Raw genomic sequence first — 18,504 nt, 5'->3', positions numbered from 1 at the left:
CCACACTCCTGCCCCTGAAAAAGTAGCTTCCTCTTTGTTTTGAATCAGAAGTTTACAGGAAGCTAAGGCATGCTTCTCCTTCTCCAAGCCAAGTTGCTGGGGTGAAAATTTTCAGGAATCTGAGGTTACAGTGTGCACAGTATTGTTGAAACTAAGCAGTCAAAAATTGGAAACCAGGAGACATTTTCTCAGTTTTCAATGATCTTTTGATGAGCCTGTACCCACTATAGTCTCAGATTCCTCTTAGCTGACATGAGTGACATCCTGATGAAATCTGATGTGCTCTTTTGCTGTTCTGAGACGCTTTTCTGCTCACCACTTGTTTTGATTATCTTAAGATATCTCTAGATTCTAGAAAAGGCAAAAGGTTATAAACATAAACATACCAGTCCACTGGAAATGTTATGAATCAACCTGGAATTGGACGTGTGTCTATATTGTCTCAGTGCACTGTGAAGAGGACGGTTTGAGTGGCCAAAATATTTCCAAGGATCACAGCTGGAGAATTGCAGAAGTTGTGGCTTGGGGTCAAAAAGTCTCCAAAACTACAATCCAAAATCACATACATCATCAGAAGTTGTTTGGAAGGGTTTCGAGAATAAAGCCTCTACTCATCCAAAAACAATCTCAAGCATCTTCAGTTTGCCAGACACTACTGGAACTTCAAATGGGATCGGGTTCTATGGTCAGATGAAACCAAAATAGAGTTTTTTGGCAATAAACACCAGAGGTGGTTTTGGTGCACACAGAGAGGTAGCCATATGGAAAAGTACGTCATGTACACGGTTAAATATGGTGGTGGCTCTTTCATGATTTGGGGCTGTTTTCTGCCAGAGGATCTGGACATTTTATTAGGATACATAGCCTCTGCCAGAAAGCTTAAAATGGGCTGGACAACAGCAGGATAATAATCGAAAACATACATCAAAATCAACACAAAAATGGTTTACTGACCACAAAATCAAGGCCCTGCCAGGTCCATCCCAGTCCCCTGACTTGAAACCCATAGAAAACCTGTGGGGTGAACTGAAGAGGAGAGTCCACAAGCATGGACCTAGAAATTTGAAGGATCTGGAGAGATTCTGTATGGAGGAACGGTCTCAGATCCCTTGCCATGTATTCTCCAACCTCATCAGGCATTATAGGAGAAGACTCAGAGCTGTTGTCTTGGCAAAGGGAGGTAGTACAAAGTATTGACTTAAATGAGTGGCAATAATTGTTGCAAACCTATATTTAAGAAATACAATTTTTCACAGCCTTCTTTGCTCATATTTACTAAGGGTGCCAATATTAGCGGAGGGCGCCGTAGTATGCAAGTAATTGAGGGTTTAGGGGCATAAAAGTGAGCATCTGGGACAGTCCAAGATTCATCACATTCCTGGTTGTTGCCTTTTGTGTTAAATGTGGTGCTTTTGTTATGTCTCACCAATTCACAGTGTCATTTATCACTAAAATACTTTTTTGAGAATTGTCTCAACAAGATACAAATAGGACATAATTCAAAATAATTGGCTGCAATGCAAAGAACAGTGAAAAATTAAACTCATCTTCAATATGTAGATGAATGAAGTTCATTACCGTTTCGTCAGTCTTTTCACCAAAGCAAAACAAGATCAAGATCCTCCTTCTGATAATTTTAAATTATGTAACATGGCAACATCAATTGACTATGAACATTAATTAGGCAATTATCTAAATTAGGTAATTAATGGTTATGTTGATGGGTTTGTTTCATATAACTAAAGCACTGCTGTTTAATGACATGTTAAATTATTAATAAAAGACACTGTAAGACTTGTTTCATCTGCCCTACTGTACTCTGACAAACAAATTAATCCACTGTAGTTGGTCCTCACTAACAACTACAAGGGGTAAGAGACCACTTTGATATCGGGTGCTCAGGAATTAGGAACCAGACTCTCTATAGCCTCATGGGCACATGCATACAAGGCCTGTGAGACTGCACGTGTGCTCAGGCCCTCTTAGGTTTTTGCACCATAGGTCCACACCTTGACAATGTCACCAAAGATGCTTGATGAGCTGATATGCAACCCTAGCCTGTATATTTCCCTCAGCAGTGCTTTCCCAACTCAAACGCAATATGTTTTGGACTAAGTCTGAATTATAATGAGTTTTAGAGGATTCTTCAGAGATGTATGCACAGAATATTAATGAATATAAACTGAATCACTGTCTAGATATATTTCTGTATTATGCCAAATAGTTTGAACATAGAAGGGAGAAATATATCGGAGGTGTCATAGCCACACAGACGAGAGCAAAGCATTGTTACTTGCTTCCCTCTATTGGCTGATTGAAGCAAAAAGGTTACTATTCAGTGATTATGTACATTTTAAGTTGTTATTTGAAACAACAAAGAAAGGTGAATGATGGAATTTTGAATTTATCTTTACTTTTCCTTCTCCTGCTCACTGTCTCTGATTTATTAATCTTTTTTTTTTCTTTCTAAGCTGAACACTGAATTTCAGTGCTTTCAGAACTGAATTAAGGAATGCATAATCTTTATTCAGAAATGTGGCATTTTCTAATGTCAGAAAAGTATTGGCCATTATAATCCTTTACAAAACTATTAGTTAATTGTAATAAACACAATAAAAATGCTTATTGTGGAATTATGTGCAAACGTGCTATGTGATATTAACTTAAAAAATTGGCTAATCAACTTAATCTACAACAAATTAATACAGGGGTACACAGTGAGCTAAGGAAGAATTGGGTAAACTATTAACATAATAGTGTCTCAGCCACACTGGGACATAAAAATGTGGATTTAATGAAAGGTACTGTAGATCAGTCTGGGGTGAATTCCACAAGATACTATGCAAAAATTCCATCACCTTGTTGCACGGCAACTGTTGCTACGGTAACCTGAATATGATCATCCTACACTGTGGAATGACAAAACACAAATGAAACCCTTCAAATGAACATGAAATGTATTTGTAAAGGAATTTACAGTAGTCTGTATGCCACTGATGATTTAACCTTTCCTATTTTTATTGAAATACTGTCAGAAATGTTAAATGTTCTATCAACAGGAGAGCTGGAGGTCATAGCAGCAGCAGGAAACAGGAAGCAAGTTCGGGGAATTGTTTTGGGGCTGGGTAAAGCAGGAAGTAAATGCTGACAGGCAGGTGAAGGCGTGATTCTAGAGGCATAAAGACAAGCCAGGATAAGCACACAGCCACAGACATGACAGGGTTAGAGTTATGGAAACTATAGAGTACATATAGCTTCCAAACATAATCTTTTAGCAGATAACAATGCCAATTGGTTTGGAAGCCAATACTTTTTTCATAGACCTCTTAAATGTAACAAGCTGAAAGGAAATTCTCTTATATCATGTACTCTCATATTTTGAACTGTATTACCTTGGATATGTGGAATACTGGGTTATAGTTTCTGTTTGTGTGTCTCTGTGCTATCAAATACCTATGATGAATGTATATATTTAATTACCTCTTTGAATAAGCTGATCAACTGCCATCCTTTAATATAGCTGAAACATGTAGACTTATTTTGTAGTATGACCCTGTGCACTGTGTGTTTTGTCTATCTGTCTGGCCCCTGCACCAGTAGAAACCCTCCACACACTGCCGTTATCAATGTGTATAAATACTTCTGCTCTGCATGAATAAAGTGGGATGTCTGTGTGACCATGCATGAAGTCAGTGTGTGTTCATTTTAGACCCCCCAGGCCTGAACACTGTGGTAAACCACACTTTCTAGCTCATAGCAGCACAGAACTAAAAGTTAATAGAAGTAATTGTAGAACAGGCTGAAAGGCATGATCTCAGATTCCTGAGATACATGGAAATCCAACACAGGCCCTAGTAGTTTATCGATCACAAATAACTGCTTAACGTCTGCCACTGTCCCTGAATATCTCAAACATGAAATAGTTTAGCCTTTGCTTTAAAAACCCAATTTCCATCTTATTTCAAAACTACATTTTCTGTCCAAAGTTATGGAAAGGGTGGTTCTTTCTAATGGTGGCAATTGTTTTTCATCTGTTGACACCAGGGGCTACAGAGTCCTTCAAGATTCTTTGTTGGGGCCTGTGCTTTTTTTAATATACAGTATATGCTTCCACTGAGTGACATCTTTCAGAAGTATAAACATTTTTTTTCACTGTTACGCTGATGACACACAAATCTATCTCCCTTTGAAGCCCAATAACTTGTGCTCACTGAGTTTCTGGTACTCACTGAGACTCAGTGAGACTGAGACTCACAGAGTCTCAGTGAGTTTCTGGAAGATGTCAAAAGCTGGATGTAGAGCTGGAGTCCTCGATCCCAGACTTGAGTCCAATTACAAACAAACTCAGACTTGTCATGCGCTCTGGTAAATTTGTAATCGAACTTGACACAGACTCAGACATCTTGGACTCAGATATTTTTCCAAGTACAGTCGAGTCCGCGTCATGTGTAACATGAAAAGAAGATAAAAAAATGTATAACAAGATAAAATTAAGATGATAAGAAAATAATGAATGTCTCCCTGCCTGACCAGGGACTTTCTGTGCGCACACAGAAAGCTGCCTCATCATGTGAGTACCAAATTGAGTTCTCTTTAGGGGCTTATTACGGTCAAATAAATATACACACACATCATGTCAAAATGCAGGTCTGGCTGAGTATTCATACAAACACAGTCGGTTATGTCTTAAGTGTATTTAAACAGTTGGAAAAAAAATTGGAGGTGTGTCAATACAGTATATTGGATCTGTGCATTAGGTCTTAAAGTGACAGCAGTCTAATAAACCTGCTGCTGTCTGTGTCATTAATGTTAATCAAACAACAAAAGACAAAGAGGAAATCAATCACTCACTCATTTGACTGAGTAGCTTCATTAAATTTAATAAGAATCACTTTATATGTCAGACAGTGAAGTTTATTTTATTTTACATTTAATTGCTTTAGTCAATTTCCATAGTATTTCTTACTTGAATACTACTGATAGACCTTCCTAATGGCAATGGAAAGATGTAATAGTGGTATTTTTTGTTACATTTATATAGCCATTGGTTTGTGAAGGTTAACATATAAATTTAACAGCTCACTGTTGGGTTTACAATTGCAATTTAAAATCTTTTTTTCAATTTAATTACTTCCTAGATTCGGCCGGACTTGGCCATTAAGAACTCTGACTTGAGTCCAACTTGGCACCTTTTGGACATGGACTCAGAGTCAATTGTTTAAGGACTTGGTCTTGACTTGAATTCGACAAAGGTGGACTCGGACCCAACATGAGCTGGATGGCAAACAACTTTTTAAAACTCAATAAAGACAAAATGAACAAACTCAGCCAGTTTATCAATTCACACTGGAGCTCTCTCTTGGTCAAAAGAGGTCTCTCAAGGTCACCCACCATACTGTTCCTTTGCATCTGGTTCTTTCTGGTAACCGCCATGTTAACCGCCATATTTTTGTTAAATAAATATGGAACTTCTGAGACAGAAAGAGCTTTCGTGCACCTCAAACCGCAAGCTTCCATAGCAAAATCTATCCTATCAGCCATATCTGAAATACAACAAAGTGCTGCTAGCAGATAGGTTCCAGTTTCTTGGCCAACTTATCACCTCAGTAAGACACAAGCAAAAAGAATTGGGTAAGCACTAACTTTTCCAAGCTAGTGTGCCTTTATTTAATGAGCGCAGTTTCAGAATTGCTTAGCAGTCATTTATATAATTTTGTTTTTAAGTTTAAAACATGTAGACAAAATGAATGGGCAATTGAGCCTGAAGGCAACTCATCAGCTTCTAAAAGAAACGCTTGCTTATCTTAAGGATGAATCTGAAATATGTTTTTCATATTTTCTATGTGATGAAATGTAAATGTAAAAAGAAATAGCCAAACCTTTGTTTCTACGATTTTAGAGTCTTGGGCAGAAGTTTAGGGAGGGTAAAATGTTGCTGATAGATTGTTTGCATGTGGAATCTTTTCAAAGCATTCAGAAGTTCTACCATGCTCACATGGTCCAGTTGGAGAAAATGCAGGATGCCCACATGTAAACAGACAGAAACCGGAGAAAGGAAGAACTTCTTCCAAGTGACCAGACATCATCCAGTGTAATGAATATGTTCTATTTAATGTCTCCATCTATCAGTCTGTTAGACCACCATACCTACCTTGTCTTAACCACTATGCAGGTGCTGATTTGTGAATGCCTTTAATACACAAAAATAGTGCAGGGCATTCACAAGAATTTAAGAATACATGGCCACAAATGGAAGCCCATTTACAGCATTACAAGAAAACTAAAGATCATGCACCATGAAGTTTTATTTCTGCAGAGCTATATTAATATTTAAGAATTAGAATGAATATATTACATAATAGCCACAAGATGAAGATGGGTTCCCTTTGATTCTGCTTCCTCTCAATGTTACAGGGGAGTTTTCCCTTGCCACTGTTGCCTCTGGCATGCTCATTAGGGATCTAAATCCACGTCCAGATTTCTGTAAAGCTGCGTTGTGACATTGTCTATTGAATAAGGGTTTAAATACAAAAAACTGAATAGAGTTTTACTTTTAAAACCAATAATACCAAGACTCCAAAATACTGAATCCTATTAAATACATTTTAGTAGTTAGTATAATCAGACTTACAAGCCCATTGTCATCTGGACTCACCCTATGCAGGTGAAGTTCAACCAGAGGTTTGGCTCCTTGATCAAATCTAAATTGAACAGATATAGAGACAGAGAAAGGGGCAGAGTGGAGGCAGTGTTTGCCTCTTTGCCCTTAGATAAGACTTCAGTTACATTGCTCTCAGTGACTGTCAGTGTTCCCTACAACTCAAATTGGGCAATTTTCTCATCTGCCAGCCAAGTGCTTAGTGCCCTTGGGTGCTCTGCTACACTGCTGTCTGCCATAGTGGAAACAGACCTAAATGGCACGCAAGCATTAATCATTTATTCACCTGGAATCTTAACTACATGTGTAACTGATCAAATAAACACACCTGGAAAAACAATCTAAACTTTATTTAGAAAAAATTTACTTAAAAAAAATTAACAGCCAAATATATTTTATCCTTCACATTATTCAATATCTCATTTACATAATTAAGATCATATAAATAAAGGCATCCGGTTATTATACAGAAAGGCTACACCACACAAAAGGTAATAGAATAAAAAGTCAACAAAAATATACAAAACTGTTAATTTCCCTGTGAAAAATGTGACGCAAAGATTTTTGCAATTCTTTTTGTTTCTTCTCTCTTCGCCGATGATGGATGAACACTGGGTCTTGGCCGAGTCATTCTATGATATGTAAACTCAGATTTTCCAGAAGCCTAAAACAGATTATTTTAAAGACATAAGGGGAATTGTGGCACAAAACCATAAAATGCCCATAACACTTCCAAGAATTGGAAAAATTAAAAACACAGACACTTCAGCTGAGTAAATATCTGTCATCCAAGGATGTGGGAAGTAGGGGTGCTGGGGCAGCCCCAAACTTTCAGGAATTGTTAAATTGCAAATGCAGGTTCAACTGCAATAATAATAATAATAATAATAATAATAATAATAAATAAAGTTGGTATGCCAGAGATAGACAAGATTGTATGCTGGTATTCCTCTTATACCAGAGTGATTTACCAATGATTAAAATTTGTAATTTACTAATGAACATCACACTTTTTAGCAGTTCAAAGCACAGAGGAGTTTGCCCTTTCTGGTTTGTTTGTTTCATGACAAGCGGCATTTTTGTCTTATTAACTCCAAAAGAGGGAAAATGAGAGGCTGGTGAGCCAATGAGCTGCTGTAACATAAGTGTTAGAAAAATTACTGACTTTTAAAAAGCTGTGGTATAATTATTGTAAACAACACTCAATCTCTGTTAAAAGAAAAATGACTTGACTAATATTTGAGTGTGACATCATAGCTCATGCCACATGTATGCTGCTTAAAATTCCACCCGCAATGTAAAACACCTTCTGTCATCTTTGAAATCTTTACCATTTGAAGATATGCATCAGATTTTCCATAATGTTCAAAAGAAAAGAAATATAATAGCAACACTTACAGGATCAGGGGAGGTTGAGGGAAACACAGGAGCTAAACGCAGCACTCTCATAGATGCTTCCAAGTGGTGAGATGGAAGAAAGAAGTTTGGAATCTCTACAGCATCACAGCTAGAAGAAAGCCGGTTAAGGTATAAATAGAAGTCAAATGCCAGCTCTGTGATGTTCTAGGGTTTTGCCTTAGGAATCAGAAATTAGACAGTTATTATAGTGATTTCATACTCGAAACATTAGCAGCATATCTTTAGCCAGTCATGTTGGAGACCTTCATCAAACCTGCAGACATCAGGGTTTTCTTTGTTGTTGTTGGTAATACAGCATTTAACAAAGATGCACACATTTACATTTGCCATTAAGGTCCCATTACAGAGAATGTGACGTATAACAAATACATATAATGTATCTATCCTTGAGGTTTCATACTGTGTCACATCTCCAGCCTTCACTGTCTTCTGAACCTAGGATTATGGTTAGCCTAACAAGTTCCATATCGTCACCATGAATCACACATACAGATCTCAATGCATGAAGAATATCTTAATGACTATAAAACATGTCCAGTCAACTTGACCTGTTACTCTTGTCTTGGATGAAAAATTTCATAGACAATATTGCAGGTAAAAAGGATACAGTTTTACCTTGCTTTCATCCTTTTCACTTCCACTGTTTGCCTTTGTGCTAGATCCAAAGCTAGATGATAATGGTGAGTCACAATCTTCTGTATCTGTCGTTCTGTCATGATGGTCATGTTCTGTCATCTGCCTGGTGTCTTGTGTGGAATCCTCATTAAAAAACACCTCTTCATCTCTATGTTCCACACAAACATTATGCACATTTCCTGCACCTCCTTCTGCTTCTCCTCCTGCATTCTCACATGATTCAGACCCAGTAGAGAGATCTGAATCAGGAGGTGTACTCTGTGGTTTATAGGTAGTACCTGGTGGAGACATTGTAGTTTCTCTCCCCTTTTGGTGTATGAGGTCTACAGGCTGTTCTGTTGCCTCAAGACTCTCTAAAGAGCCAAGTTCAGGATCAGACAGCATGGTAGTCCATGGGCTTGTCCTGTCCGTGGCTGAAGTGACCTCGTTGAGTGGCCGAGGTTCTATCAACGTCTCCTCAAACTCCTCGTTATCATCTTCATCCACCTCATCCTCTTCTTTATACTCATCCTCAGTGGAGATAATGTCCTGGTGGAGTTGCTCATTACTAGGTCCAAGTTCTTCTGAAGTAAGAGACGTGAGGGGTGAGAGGTCCTCTGGCTTTGCTTCTGGGGCCTTTTTATTAAAGTTCTCTGTCTCACAATTCTCTGACTCTATTAGGTTTGAATGTTCCACACTTGAAAAAACACACACTTCAGATTCATCTGGAGTAGAAGGACTCCTATGTGAGTCTGAGGATGAATCTTTGGTTTGATGCTCACTTAGATCTGAAAAAACATGGATATAAATTTTCATAATGTAAAGTATTTGGGAAAACAGCAGATTTGATGACGGGCTTACTTTTAATGATGTCATTGACCTCTCCCACCAGTTGGTTGGACTTGAGCAATAGCTGTTGCGTATCTATTTCTGAATCCCCGTGCATTTTCCTGTCAACAGAGTTTTGACTCTGCTCTCCCAGTACAGAGAACACAGGTGTTGACAACTTGTGGCTGAAGTACTTTCGGATATCATCCAGCTCACTGAGGTTTTTCCTGAAAGACCGTAAAACCTGATTCACAAAATCTCCAGGCTTCTTAAGCACAAATGTAAGCCCAGAAAATGTTTAATCACAATTCACAACTTAATTTGTAACCATAACAAAAAGATAATTGATACCTGAGGGCTGAGAAGAGTGCTGAGCTAGAGGGATTCATGTCTTTAGTACAGTTACTCAGTATGGCACTTTCCTTCTCCCGCAGAGTCTTATGGAACTGGCGAATGTTGTCCACGTGCTCATCATGATGATCAACCAGGTTAGACCTGAAAAAAATAATGATAATAAGATCAACTCAGCAGTGCTAATGTATCCCATCATTGCAAAAAAGCTTCTCAACTAACATTTAGGCTATCTCGAATGGTTTAATTACGCTATCCCTTTAAACTAGGAAATGCTTACACTAAAAATGCTGATGCGGCTAACAGTACATGAAATCTAGTGCTGCCATTTGTCAACTAGCAACGTTTATCTCGTTGCTGGTCATTTTAGGATCTTTTCATAGAACTGTCCCCTTAAAGCAGCAGTTTGTAATTTTCAGAGCCATTTGATGCCAAGTGAAAAAAATGCATTTAAAACACCACCCATTAGATATGCCTTGTGAGTATATGCCTTGTGAGTTGCCTCACGGCAGAGAAAAGCAGCTCTGTTCTGACTGGGTGAGATATTTTACTGCCAGAAAAACAATAATAGAAGCCTTAAGATGCCCTTCAGAATGGAATGATGTGCTTCTTGAAGCTAAAAGACTCTTAAAAAGCAAATGGAAAAATTATTAAAGACCGTCAAAATGAAATTAAAATTAAGACTTGAAATGAAATCTTGTTGGGAATACTAGGAATATCCACTGCATGGCCATATAGAGATTCACATTTTTTCCAAGGCATCTTTGAAATTATATCATTATTAGTAGAGATGCACCAATACTAAATTTCTCAGCCGAAACCGATAACTGATTATTCAGAGTGATATCAGCCGATAACGATAGTTCTGCCTTTTATGCCTTCTTTTAAATTAATAATAATTAATTACACAATTCTGAAATAAATGCAAATAAAAACTTTATTCTCTCCATTTCAACAAGTTGTTTCACAGTAACTGGTCTCATCAACAGAAAACACATTACTCTAATTAACATTAACACATGAACTAAATTCTGAAGATTAAATTAAGATTTCTTAACTTATTGAATGTTATTAATTCATATTAACATTGACTGAATTCTAAAAAACCTCCTGTTAGGCTTCACATTCACTTTTTTGATGATATTAACTCATTAACATTGACTGGATATGAAACATACTACTATACAAATATATTTTTCTGTGCAATATATACTTTTTTGTCAACTCATCTTCATTTAAATCTTTTTTCAGTGAAACTCCCGCTTCACTGCTGCAGCGTCCGGTGTAAAAATGTTAGCAGTGCAGAGATTACAAACTGCAGTTTTTCGTCATTCCACACAAGAGACATCTTTACACAGCATGAAATCGATGTGTTTTCCCGCCCTCTTTTGATTGACAAGATATAATTGGCCCTGATCATCGGATGTTTTTAAAATTGCCTTTATCGGCCAATACTGATTATTGGCCGATGCATCTCTAATCATTAGAGATCTAGAAATACTTTTATAGATTACAAAATGCACCTCTAAATGACAGAAAACAGTTCAACAGGTCTTACTACTACTACTACTATAAATAATAATAATAATAGTAATAATAAGAATAACAATAATAATGATAATAATAATAAATAAATAACCATCTTATTAATGACTCATATGGTAATTTTCATTTATAAGCCATCTTAGAAATTAAACCATTGTTTTTAAAGGTTCATACCTTGTAAAAAGCATTCGGTCCCCCTGTTCAGGAGTGCTGATCCTCTGCTCAGAGAAGCGAGTAATGTGACTCGGGAAGCTGCTGTACACAGCTGTGGTTTGATAACACAGAGGCATGGCACTAAACAGAGGCTGAAACAGAGACAGAAATATTTCTCTATATTCACCAGTAACACAAAATACCCTTATAAAGCAAATGTGTCTTACTTTGTCATTGTGTGTGTTACACTGATTTAATATCACCGTAAGAAATTTTTTTTTTTGCATTAATGTCAATTTCACTTAACTTGATGAAATCATTGTTAATCTAGTAATCAGAAGTTTGTGAGTTTAAATCACAAAACACCCTTAATCCTCAACTGCTCAAGAGACAATGTACAATAAGGCACTCCTAGCCATGTTTCTTCCAGTTTGGGACATTGAGGATATAAAAACACTGCGGATAAGTAAAGTACATAAAAATAAATGGAGCTTATAATATACATACACTGGATTCTGTGGCAATGTTCTCACACATGGCCTGTCTCTGGGCACGGAGCTCCTGCACACCCTTTAGAGGAGACACAGACACTTTGATCTGGCCCTGACACTGCCCGCTTAAGTCTGTAATGTTGTACCAGCCACACACGGACTGAAAGCCAGACAGAAGTGGGGACAGGTCCACTGAAGCAAAGCCTATCACACGCTCTATTTCTGTTCAACAGGAAAACAGAGGAAAAGGAAATGTAACTGTAAATGTTGAAATTCTTTTAAGATCACCAGTTACTCAATTTGATAGCACAAAAGAAAAAGCAAAAAAGAACAGAATTTAAATGAGACTGCATGTGCACAGACTATACCTCCTTTGTGCCAGACTTTGAACACCAGCGACTGCTGTGGATCTAAAAGTAGCTCCTTTGAAAGCCTGAGAAAAATGTAAGTTGATTAGCCATACACGATATAGTGTGTCCATGTTCATGTGTGCATGTGCATGAGAGAGAATGTAGTTCACCTGCATTCCTGCTGATGGTCCCACACTGGGCTTTCACTGTCCTGTACTGGAGCTGTGCTCACTGTAGCGGGTTCATCAGCTGTTACATATGACACCCAGCAGCTGGGGAGGGTGTTACTCCGCTCAGCTAAAGGGCAACCTGTGAATAAATAGACGCTGTATGATATCTGGTGGACTAGTGGCTAGCATGCTGCACTCTCAGCCCTGCGGCCTAGGTTCACTTCCCGGTCAGGGAACCAACCCCAGCCACTGGAGGGTTGCATGAGGAGGGTTGTGTCAGGAAGGGCATCCAGCGTAAAACTTGTGCCAGGATCAAAATATGCGGATGGATGATCCACAGTGGCAACCCCCGAATGGGAACAGCCAAAAGAGGTAACAATATATGATAGAGTTATCAGGTTTGAAGCCAAAAATACTCTTTTTGGAAATGGAAAGGATCTACAGTGGTGCTTAAAAGTTTGTGAACCCTTTAGAATATTATACTTGGTCATTTATTTATAGAGGAATAACTGTTGCACATCCTGCACATTGGCTTGGAGGAACTGGATATTCCAAAACATTAACCTTATTCTTCTTTAACTGTTCTTTGGTAGAATGACTTCTGTGTTTAGGGTTGTTGTCTTGCTGTATGACCCACTTTCGTGGACAGATGTCCACAAATCATTTGTCGAGCAGCCTTCTGTCCATGTGATCTTTAGCAAACTGCAGAAGGGTAGCAATTTTCTTTTTGAAGAGCAGTGGTTTTCTCCTTGCAACCCTGCCATGCATACCATTGTTGTTCAGTGTTCTCCTGATGGTGGACTCATAAGCATTAACATTAGCCAATGTGAGAGGCCTTTATGCTTAGAATTTACTCTGCGTTCCTTTGTGACCTAGTGTACTGTTACAGGTCCTCAGAAATCTCCTTTGTTCATGCCATGATACACTTCCACAAACATGTGTTGTGATGATCAGACTTTGATAGATCCCTGTTCTTTAAATAAAGCAGGGCACTCACTCACCTGATTGTCATCACATTGATTGAAAATACCTGACTCTAATTTCACCCTCAAATTAACTGGTAAAATGCTGTGTAAAAAAGGTGGATATAGAACATTCTAAAGGGTTAACAAACGTTCTGGCTCCACTGAAAAGTTATGCAAGTACACAACTTGTGTTATGCAAGTGTAACCACTGGGTTACCAGTACCAATTAAATATACTATCCCTGCACTCCATTAGAAGGCATCTGCCTAAGTGGACAGAAGTTTTGGGCAGCAGTTGTGCACTCTCAGAAACATTGGCCCATACGGAAGCCTGCAAATGTTGTCTTTAATTTGAAGGTGACAATGTGTCCCTCTTGGCAATTATATAACTTGGTTAACTGAACAGAGTTCTAGGTAATTTTGAGAAACAAGGCAGAATGAATTGCCTCTACAAGGGATCATGTTTACAAATGTCAAGCACAATGAAATGGGTACACAAGTAATATGTTTTAATGCAACAGTGTAATAACAGGTTAGCCAATAAGAAATTTTAATATTATCATATCCCTACTTCCTGTATGTAAGAAGTACATTGTGTAAGACATTTTTATTTCATTAGTATATCTTACCTTTCAAACTAAGGTGCATAGCTCGCTCTACACTGACAGTTGCAGTGAAACTGTTGTCATTGGTGATCACAGTTGGGTTGAGCACTGATTTAGTGTGTTGTTCAATATTTACACAACACTGCCCGGACTGACTGACTGGAGCAGGAGAATGTATAGATGAGGGTCCTCTATCCTCTTCTTCTCCTGAACTGCTCGGCTGCACCTCATTCTCCACGAGCGGTGGGGCCAGGGGTGCATTTGATAAGGATCCTGCGGTCACAGTGATGTTGGCTCTCAGAGCGGCTCCCCCCAGATCAGCAGCAGAAGGCTTAAATAGAGGATACACACCTACAGAGGAATCAGAAATATCACACATATCCTTAGTTAATTTCCACTGTTATTTTTTTCCTTTGTCACCCATCTGTACATAAAAATACAGTAAAAGTACCTTCTGTATTTTTACTGTAAGGGCTAAATTTGAATTCTAATTTTAATTAAGTAAAATATTTAGTATTTGAATGCATTTGAATATTAATGAGCCTACAACTATTTATTGCCACAGAGAAGATTAACTTCAGCAGCAGTGTTACCTTATGCATTTGTATCACATACACCGCAGAGGATGAAGTGTGTGGCACATTTAGAATGCTACATCATAGGATTAAAAAAAATAATAATTATTATTATGTTCTTCAGCTGCTAAGAGTCACCCTGAAAATCCTGTAATAGAAATTCCTAGTCTATGTCAGTTGCATTGGGCCAGTATTGAGAGGTAATTTATACATATACTGTCATATGGCAATTCAGATACATTCAACATCATCAGGCCCCAACTTTAGGGAAGAAAACGTCTTTTTACAATGTGACCGATGGGAGCCATCTGCTGAACAAGCAAGGCATTTATTTTTTCTATACTTCGATGGGACGCTAGACACCCCTGGAATACATAATAGCTTTCTAGAACCTAGGGGGTTGCTTTTTATTTATTACGTAATACATTTTACTTGTTAAATGTTACGAGTTGACTTTATTGTTTAAAAAACGAAACAAAACAAAAAAAACACATTTTCAAAGCATTAGAATGCATAGCTCCAGATCAACTCTGAGCTGTACTTCATGGTTTTGACCACCAGATAACACTCATGCTCTTGACAATGTTGCTAGAAATATTCAATACTCACCCAAACTAACAGTTTGCAATTTCAAACTCAAGCAATTTCATAAGCACTATATGTAACATTAACCATGACTAGGAAAAATGGAATCATCTGAAAGTCTCTCTACAGGGTTGGATATCTTTTGTGAAGATGAATGTATTCCCCTGATTTCATTTTTTAATTTTTAATTCTCGTTGTTCCTCCCCACCACCTGAGTATTTTAATAAATCACACTGTCTAATTTCTCACTTTACATGAGCAGACAAGGTACCTAGGGTCTGCATTTAAACATTACAGAGAGCTAAGCAATCAGGTGTTGTTAGGGTTCATGATCTTAAACTGTATTATTGGGCAGTTCAATTAAGGGCAACACACCTTGTGCTCTATTAAGGGCTATCTGGTTAGACCACACAGACTTCATTATTTGGTGTATAATGGGAAGGACTATAAGAGAACTGCATTAAAATTCGAAGATAAAGCATTTAGTTCACTGAAAGTGTGGAGATTAGTAGAGCAATTTATGGGCAGCACACACAACACACAAGGCTGTGCCTTTCTAGAATAATTATCATCGTATCATGTGGAAGCCCGAGGTTTACACCTCTTCTATGTAGTGTGCTGTATGTTCAGTTTATTATAAATAGAACAAGATTTAGCTGCAGTTGTTCAATTAACAGTTGTTCAGAAATTAACTTGTGTACTATCAGTTTGAAGATGCATACTTTTATTTTGTTCTAATATTCAATTAGAAGACTGACTGATTGACTAATTTTTAATAAAAAAAAATAAAAAAAATACAGCCAGTAACTGTACATTTACAATGTGCACCTCTATGGTTAATAAAATGGCCAGTAGGTATAGGAATAAGCTGGGTGTACCTAATAAACATAAATATTACTATACCACTTATTGTCTGCTTGTGCTTTGAAGTTGTTGTGAGGGCTGAAAGATCCACAAAGGCGGACCCCACCAGACGATCCAACTTGTGAGGCCGCATCCGCTTCTCTTTACCGAAGGATACCCACAGCTGCACTTCTAGCCTCTCCTCCCTCAGGTACCAGAGGAGTGGCTGGCCCACTCTCAGCTCTATTGCCTGGGTGCCGCTGAATGCCACTGTAGCCATGCCCTCACCCTCTTCACCATCATCCAGTGCTGGATGTCGCAGCTCAGAACAGAAGGCCTCCTGATCATACAGTTTGTATCTATAGTAACAATAGGTAGATCTCTGGAGCTCTGTGTGACCCGGAAGCAGCAGGCAATGGACAGGTAGCCAGGCTCTGGGCACAATGACAGAAAATGTCATTGTGCACATACTTTCTGAAGGAGTGCACCCTTTTTCTTCATCCTCCCAGTCTTCCTCGCTGTCTCCCTCGATTTCCCACCCTAGGATCCGTGCTGAACTGAGGACACGCTGCCGGTCTGTACGATGGCTGAAGTTTATAGAGAGGTCCAGCCCTCCAGCTGAGGTTAGGTTGTTATGTAAAGACACACTCGGAGGGAGGGAGAGACCATACCAGCCAGATATACCTAAAAACACACCAGGTTTGAATGGTTAACAGTTATGGTTAAAGTTTAAAGATTAAAGTTTATTACTCAGCACACTTCTTACCTGTTCTTTTATAAAGGAGGTCAGCTAGCCGAATTTTCACCGATCCTAGAATGCTGTCTTCAGATCTTGATGCTTTCATCACTGAGAAGATTTGTTTAAAAATCAATGATAAGCATGAAAAACATTTAATCAGTTCCCAGGTCATGAGCTGAAAGAAGTAGTTTCAACAGAGAAGGATTAAATCGTGGTAAGGGGGAGTCTTGTCAGTGTTTTTGGTGCAGGCAACAGAAGGCTCTAAAATTTACCAGCTGCTCCTTTAATTCATCAAGACACTCTGCACTCACCAAAAACCTTTTTTATGGTCAGGATTATTAAGATGCTTAATTACAACCTGTGGCTTTCAGTGTCATGAATTCTGCATGGGGTAATGCAATACTGAAATATTACAGTGATTTTTATCTGCATTTTTAATACTAGATCAACTGATACGATTAACCAGTACTAGTTTCTGTCCTCAGATTACTCACCTTTGCGTCTATCTCTGTTATAAACTGTGAAAATGGCCATAGCTTCCTGTAGCACCTCAGCTAGACTCACACTCTCTCCGCTGTCCCTCTGCACCAGCAGCTGACAGCAAAACTCAGTGTGGTGCTCAAACTCTGGGCAAAAGCTCCTGGCCGCTACGCGTGTCCTCCTGCTCTCTTTCTCAGGCAGGAATGAGAGCTGCAAAGTGACGAACGAGTTAACTCCCACTTCTGAGTAGTACTGTAATCCTATGGCCCTGTGTGGAGAGACAAATCTGATGGACTGTGGGGAATACAGCCTAGAATTTTATCAAGATCAATACGAACACGGTTAATTATTTAAAAAACACAGGACAGTTAGTATAAAGTACAACAATCATAATAATTCATCCGTACTAGCTGCCATCAACCTTTAGCCGCATTATTCCGATTAACATATATTCTTCTAATTTTGAGTTTTGATGCTTTGGTGAGGGTGCTACGAGGACAGAGTAGTCTCATAGGAAGGCAAATAACTCACCGTGCTGCGGCCTGCAGGCCAGTGGCTCTGTGCACCTGTACGACCAGATTCACCACACGGGACGGCGCAATACCACCCTTTAAACTATTTCTCCTCACCGGCCGGGTCTTGTACTGAACACCCACTTCAAGTAGACCTACAGGGTAGTGCAACTGATATTATATAAGCTTATAAATTTTGCAACCCCAGTTATTAGAGAGGCGATTGTAAGAAGTATGCATTCATTTATGCATCACACAAAGGCTTTTAAACAGAATAAACTGAATAAATAAAGACTATGAACAAGTTAAATTAAATATAAAAATTGTATTTTCATTTATACATTACTGCAAAGTTCAAGAATCAAGAGATTCAACTTTGTCACATGACAAAATTTAAAACCCTGGTCAATGAATAGGTTATATTGGTAATACTTGGCAAGAAAATTACAGACCAAATTATCTCCATGTTCTTTGGTTGTTTTTAAAAACATTTTTTAAATACTTGTCCGGTGTATGAAGTGTATATTCTCATAGGCTGATTAAATAGGCTATTATAATGACAGTAACAGGTATAAAGCCACATATAAACTCTAATATATATATATGACATACGACAATCAA

The 18,504-nt window shown here is 38.3% G+C and overlaps 1 protein-coding gene across 4 annotated transcripts in view; it reads right to left on the bottom strand.

Moving 5' to 3' along the window:
• Nucleotides 1–6,987: 6,987 nt before the first annotated feature.
• The window catches only part of c2cd3 (C2 domain containing 3 centriole elongation regulator), a 29,647-nt gene continuing 18,130 nt past the window's right edge, over nucleotides 6,988–18,504 (bottom strand). For 2 of the 4 annotated variants that reach the window (XM_053647163.1, XM_053647164.1), the window contains exons 20-33: nucleotides 17,903–18,038; nucleotides 17,386–17,639; nucleotides 16,919–16,999; nucleotides 16,213–16,836; nucleotides 14,174–14,500; nucleotides 12,581–12,719; nucleotides 12,429–12,493; nucleotides 12,077–12,282; nucleotides 11,591–11,721; nucleotides 9,872–10,015; nucleotides 9,554–9,747; nucleotides 8,685–9,480; nucleotides 8,057–8,165; nucleotides 6,988–7,322 (exon numbers count right to left, since the gene is read on the bottom strand). In XM_053647163.1, the coding sequence (XP_053503138.1) occupies nucleotides 7,188–7,322; nucleotides 8,057–8,165; nucleotides 8,685–9,480; nucleotides 9,554–9,747; nucleotides 9,872–10,015; nucleotides 11,591–11,721; nucleotides 12,077–12,282; nucleotides 12,429–12,493; nucleotides 12,581–12,719; nucleotides 14,174–14,500; nucleotides 16,213–16,836; nucleotides 16,919–16,999; nucleotides 17,386–17,639; nucleotides 17,903–18,038 (3,341 nt within the window). In that variant the 3' untranslated portion in view covers nucleotides 6,988–7,187. Of the gene's footprint in view, nucleotides 7,323–8,056; nucleotides 8,234–8,684; nucleotides 9,481–9,553; nucleotides 9,748–9,871; nucleotides 10,016–11,590; nucleotides 11,722–12,076; nucleotides 12,283–12,428; nucleotides 12,494–12,580; nucleotides 12,720–14,173; nucleotides 14,501–16,212; nucleotides 16,837–16,918; nucleotides 17,000–17,385; nucleotides 17,640–17,902; nucleotides 18,039–18,504 lie in introns of those variants that run through there. The other 2 variants (XR_008388274.1, XM_053647165.1) reach the window with 2 other exon arrangements.

This window comes from Ictalurus furcatus, chromosome 17, assembly GCF_023375685.1.
Source record: "Ictalurus furcatus strain D&B chromosome 17, Billie_1.0, whole genome shotgun sequence".
Classification (NCBI taxonomy): Eukaryota; Metazoa; Chordata; class Actinopteri; order Siluriformes; family Ictaluridae; genus Ictalurus; species Ictalurus furcatus.
This window is presented reverse-complemented; position numbering and strand designations above follow the sequence as displayed.